Source organism: Otolemur garnettii, unplaced genomic scaffold, assembly GCF_000181295.1.
Source record: "Otolemur garnettii isolate 467f Iridium unplaced genomic scaffold, OtoGar3 scaffold00063, whole genome shotgun sequence".
In the NCBI taxonomy this organism is placed as follows: Eukaryota; Metazoa; Chordata; class Mammalia; order Primates; family Galagidae; genus Otolemur; species Otolemur garnettii.
The window spans coordinates 4249426-4253762 of NW_003852458.1; the positions used below are offsets into that span (position 1 = coordinate 4249426).

The following is a 4337-nucleotide window of genomic DNA, read 5'->3' on the forward strand; positions in this document are numbered from 1 at the left end:
GTTCACGTACATACATATACAAACACCCCTTTCACTCTTTTGATCAAATTATATTTTAAAAACACTTTGCTAAGCTTTCCTTTGCCAAAGGCATTTTGCCCTTTGCCTAGAGTAGTAGTATGCAAGAATAAGTGATAAAAAAAATACCTGACATCAAAGAATTTCCTCTCTTGTTAAGCATGGTGACATTGTGACCATGATCTTGCAGAATCTGAGACACCCGGTCCATCAGCAGATAATGGCTTCCACCTAGGAACAATGCACAACTTCAAGTCTGTAATGCTGAGAATACAGTGTCTGATGTATGTAGGGTGATGAGTTGAGGACAGAAAGGATAGGGAAAGAGAAAGTTTAGAGTGAGTAGAAGATGACATTTGTTGGTCTCTCCATCTCTCTCTGGGTAACTCCCAATCCCTTCAGCCAGATCATGGTACCCAAACCCCTAATCTGTGATAATCCTCCATCAGAGATGGCCACTTGTGACTCATAGCCTCTGTGTCAGCATGATGAGCTTCCTCACCCGAAGGTGTGCACTGAATTTTAACTGAGCCCTTATAGAGAGATCCTGTATAAAGAAATAACTGCATCAGTGGAAACATAGGTATGGTGTTGAGCTTATTAGTGGAAAGGGCTCCTAACAGGCCGTTGGTCAGAGCTATTTCTGAGATCCTTCTTTTTCAGAATGCATGCTGCCATAGGAGACTGAAATACCAGAGTAAAAAGATAAGTCTAAAACATGGCCTTTGGAACAGAAGGATTTAAAGCCACCCCTTGGAGCCAAAATCTTGAAGATTCAAATATATTTGGAAGGAAGCTTCTTCAATGTGGACCTAAATAGTGCTCAACATGTAATTAAGGCATAGCAGGAGAGCACATGGGTTGGGCATGTTGGATCCTAGTTGCACAAGAGACTAAGGATTCACTGATTCTAGAAAAATCCCACCACCCTAAAGAAAGAGAAACTTGATGCTTCAAAAGAGATCCAATTCCCATGACATGACTGTCTTCTTAGACCATGTTCCAGCACAGAGCCTTTCCTTGAATTTAAGGTCTCTGCACCAGAGAAAGGCAGATCAAAAGAGAAGTTACTGGCTAATACCAAGAAATTGGGGCTGGGGTTGGAAGCAGAGGAGAGTTAGAGAAGCAATGGGCAGCTCTGGTCATGACCCAGCTTCTCATACACAGACTTGTATATACTGAAGCAACAAGGGACTTATAAAGTCCATATTCCCTGCCCACTATGCTCTCATTTTTAATCCATGTCTGGACAGGAAGCCAGGAAGAAGAGATCCCTACAGAAACAGCCATACATGGTGGGTCTAGGAGAGCCAGGCAGCATTATGGGGCAAAGGTGGGATTATAGCACCTCAGAAACTGGACCAGCTCCCTCTGGAGTCTGAGGAAGGGGGACAGTTTACACTCACGAAGTAAGGAAACTTTTGCTTCATTGCCACTAACAATCAGAAAGAAAAAAAATTGGTTTCAAATGGACTTGCACAGTTTCTCAAACAGTGCTTTTAAAAACTACCACTAAAGAGGACTTCAGAGCAGAAGCTGTGGTGAGGATGGGATTGAGGAAAGAAACCCCGAGTTAAGGTCCTCCTGTGCCATCAGGGAGGCCAGAGGTAGTCCTGCAAAAGGCACCCGACACCCCACTCCCCTGACCCTCAGGTGCCCACTCAGGAAATCCAAGTAGGGCCTGAAATAGATGATCTAATGCTGGTTCCTTCCAGCTCTATAATCCACTCATCTGGGAGACCTAGAAGTGATCTAAAAGAGCCCATTACAGGTTGAAATGAAGCCTTGGGGAGGTTCATCCTGGGATGGCCCATTTATCCCCATGCAGTCAGGGGTGTCCAACTGTGGCCCACAGGCCAATTCAGATTACTTAAGAACTATTTTGCTTATCTATGACGTCAGATCAGAAAAGTATGTACAGAGCTTTTCTTCTGCTCATCAACTTTCATTAGCCTTTGTGCATTTACTGTGTGGCCCAAGACAATTGTTATTCTTCCAGTGTGCAGCAGAAAAGAAAAAAGCTTGAACACCACTGACGTTTCTTTCTAATCCTTTATTTCCTTTGAAACAAAAGTCAAGGAATAAAAATGAGCTGACAAACTGCAGAATGCACTGTCCCTTGAGTCCTCCAAAAACTTCCAGCAGCACAAATGAAAGAAGGTCCACAACATCCAAATGCCCTGGGTCCTCCCTCTCCCTGTGCCATTTTCCTCTACATGAAAACACTCCATTGCCCTGTCGCGAAAGGCCTTCTCTGCCCACCTTTACTCCTGAAGGAGACTCAGAAAATATGCGATGCTGTCCTGAGAGTGAGTTTCCCTGGCCTTGAGGAATCTGAAAACACTTGCCACAGTTTCTGCTGAAAGCTACTGGGCACCCCCAACCCCTGGAATTTAAGGTCAGCCTCTGAAAACCCCATCAGGTGCTGCATGAGGCAGCCAGGGCTCTGGGATGACTCTCAAACCTCTGGCACCAGCCCTGGGCAATGGGGATCGCAACCTGAATAGAAAGAGAGAGGAAAAGAGTTTGTGTTTTCTGCAAAATGATCTCGTTTCCCCCACCCCCCACCCCCCCACACAATAGAGGCTCTGCCCCATAACCATATCAGCTTCTCTTTCCTCCAGCCTGGAACACAAGTCCAGGCTAGAAAACGACATGGAGGACCCTCTGATCAAGCACTCTCAGCCTGAGCCTGGGGGCAAGGATAACTGTGCATATGCCACGCCTGTCTGGGTGTCATGGCCAAGAACTCACCCATTGTAGATACTGTCAGGATTTTGGCAGCCTCTGAGAGCAGGATCCCAGGGTAAAAGAAGCCCACTAGAAGCAGCACCCGCTGCCCAGCCATGCTATCTCTTGCAGAAGCCACGGAGCCCAGCCGGGGCTGTGCACCCTGTGCCCAGCTAATGAACTCAGTGCTCCTTCGCGTGCCAGAGGTGCTCACTGTGAGCCTGGGAAGAGGTAAGAGACTGCTGTGTTCTGTCTGTCTCCTTTCGCAGGTGTCCCCCTCCTCCCTGGATGCTGCTCCATTGGATAATGTGCGTCCCAAACCGCCAGCAGTCAGTAGGAGGGGTTGGTGAGCTGATCTTTAACCCTGCTCTCTCCATGTAATCATGGCCCTCCCCGCCTGGGATATACTGTGACCCAGGAATGGTAGGGACACTGATGACAGCTCCGCCCACACCTGACCTGGCTCTCTTTTTGGATACTGTCCTGAACTTCTGGCACTGTACCTCCTTTCTAACTGCCTCCTCTATTACCTCGTACTGCCCTCTTCAGGCCCCATTTCTCCAAGGACCTGCTTAAATCTCTAGCTAGTGTCCTAAGCTCAACCTCCCTGGCATGGAATCCCCAAGGGAAATTGCTCTACCACTCCTAGACTCTCTCTCTGAGGACATCGTTAGAAGGAAAGATTTAGGAAGACAGGCATGTCCTGACTCTGGAAGTCCAGGTCTTTACCTGGAGGACTGAACTTCTAAGGCTGAGACCATTATTCTGAATGAGCATCATAAAATGGGACTGGGGATCTCATGAGCTCCCCAAGCACAGGCAGAGGGGGAATTTGGCCTATTACACCCTCTAATGTTGGGCCAGGGAAGGTCAGGGATCACTATGTCCAGCGGTCACCTTTTTCCTCAAACCAACACTGGCTTTAGGAAAGGCTTTTGGGGCAACTCTAAACAGGCAATGAGTTGTATCTACAAGGCAAAGTGGGCCCTTGAATTTTGTTTGTGTTTTTACTGTTGCAGGTCTACAGATTTTTTTTTTTTTATTTGAATTATAGCATTACATTCCTATACCTTTATAGTGCTCACATAGCCATGCCCATGGTGGACAGGGAGGGGGAGTGGGGAAAGGTTTACTAGGCATCCTAGGGCTGTGGCCCATCTATTATTCTTGTACTTTCCATAATGTTTTTACAAAACAAAGGATTTGTTTGTTATCAAACTCCGAGCTTTTCATTTATTCAACAGTTCTACTGATAGTGAGCTGTCAATATGGCCAGCACGGCTCTGCTGGGCAGACAGATGTTAAATACACAGATAAATGAACAAAAAAGTATGCTAATGGCAAATACTACTATGAAAAATCCAACAGGGAAAGAGACCGGAAGGGCCAGGTAACAGTTTTGCCAACATATTAAATAGCATGATTCAAATGAATTCTAAAATATTATAGAAGTGTCAGAGATATTTGAACACAAAATTTCATGATATTCGGTAGTTACTGTTGCTTTGTGGAGGAATTGTATGTTGCCATGATTATGTAAGAAATTCCTTGTCTCTTAGGGCACGTTCTGAAATATCTACAAATGATAT

The 4337-nt window shown here is 45.8% G+C and overlaps 1 protein-coding gene across 1 annotated transcript in view; it reads right to left on the reverse strand.

Moving 5' to 3' along the window:
• LOC100959234 (UDP-glucuronosyltransferase 3A2) overlaps positions 1 to 2866 on the reverse strand; it is a 19995-nt gene extending 17129 nt beyond the window's left edge. The window contains exons 1-2 of the mRNA XM_012807053.1: positions 2773 to 2866; positions 148 to 249 (exon numbers count right to left, since the gene is read on the reverse strand). Of these exons, the coding sequence (XP_012662507.1) occupies positions 148 to 249; positions 2773 to 2866 (196 nt within the window). The remainder of the gene's footprint in view (positions 1 to 147; positions 250 to 2772) is intronic.
• Between the last annotated feature and the right edge of the window lie 1471 nt (positions 2867 to 4337).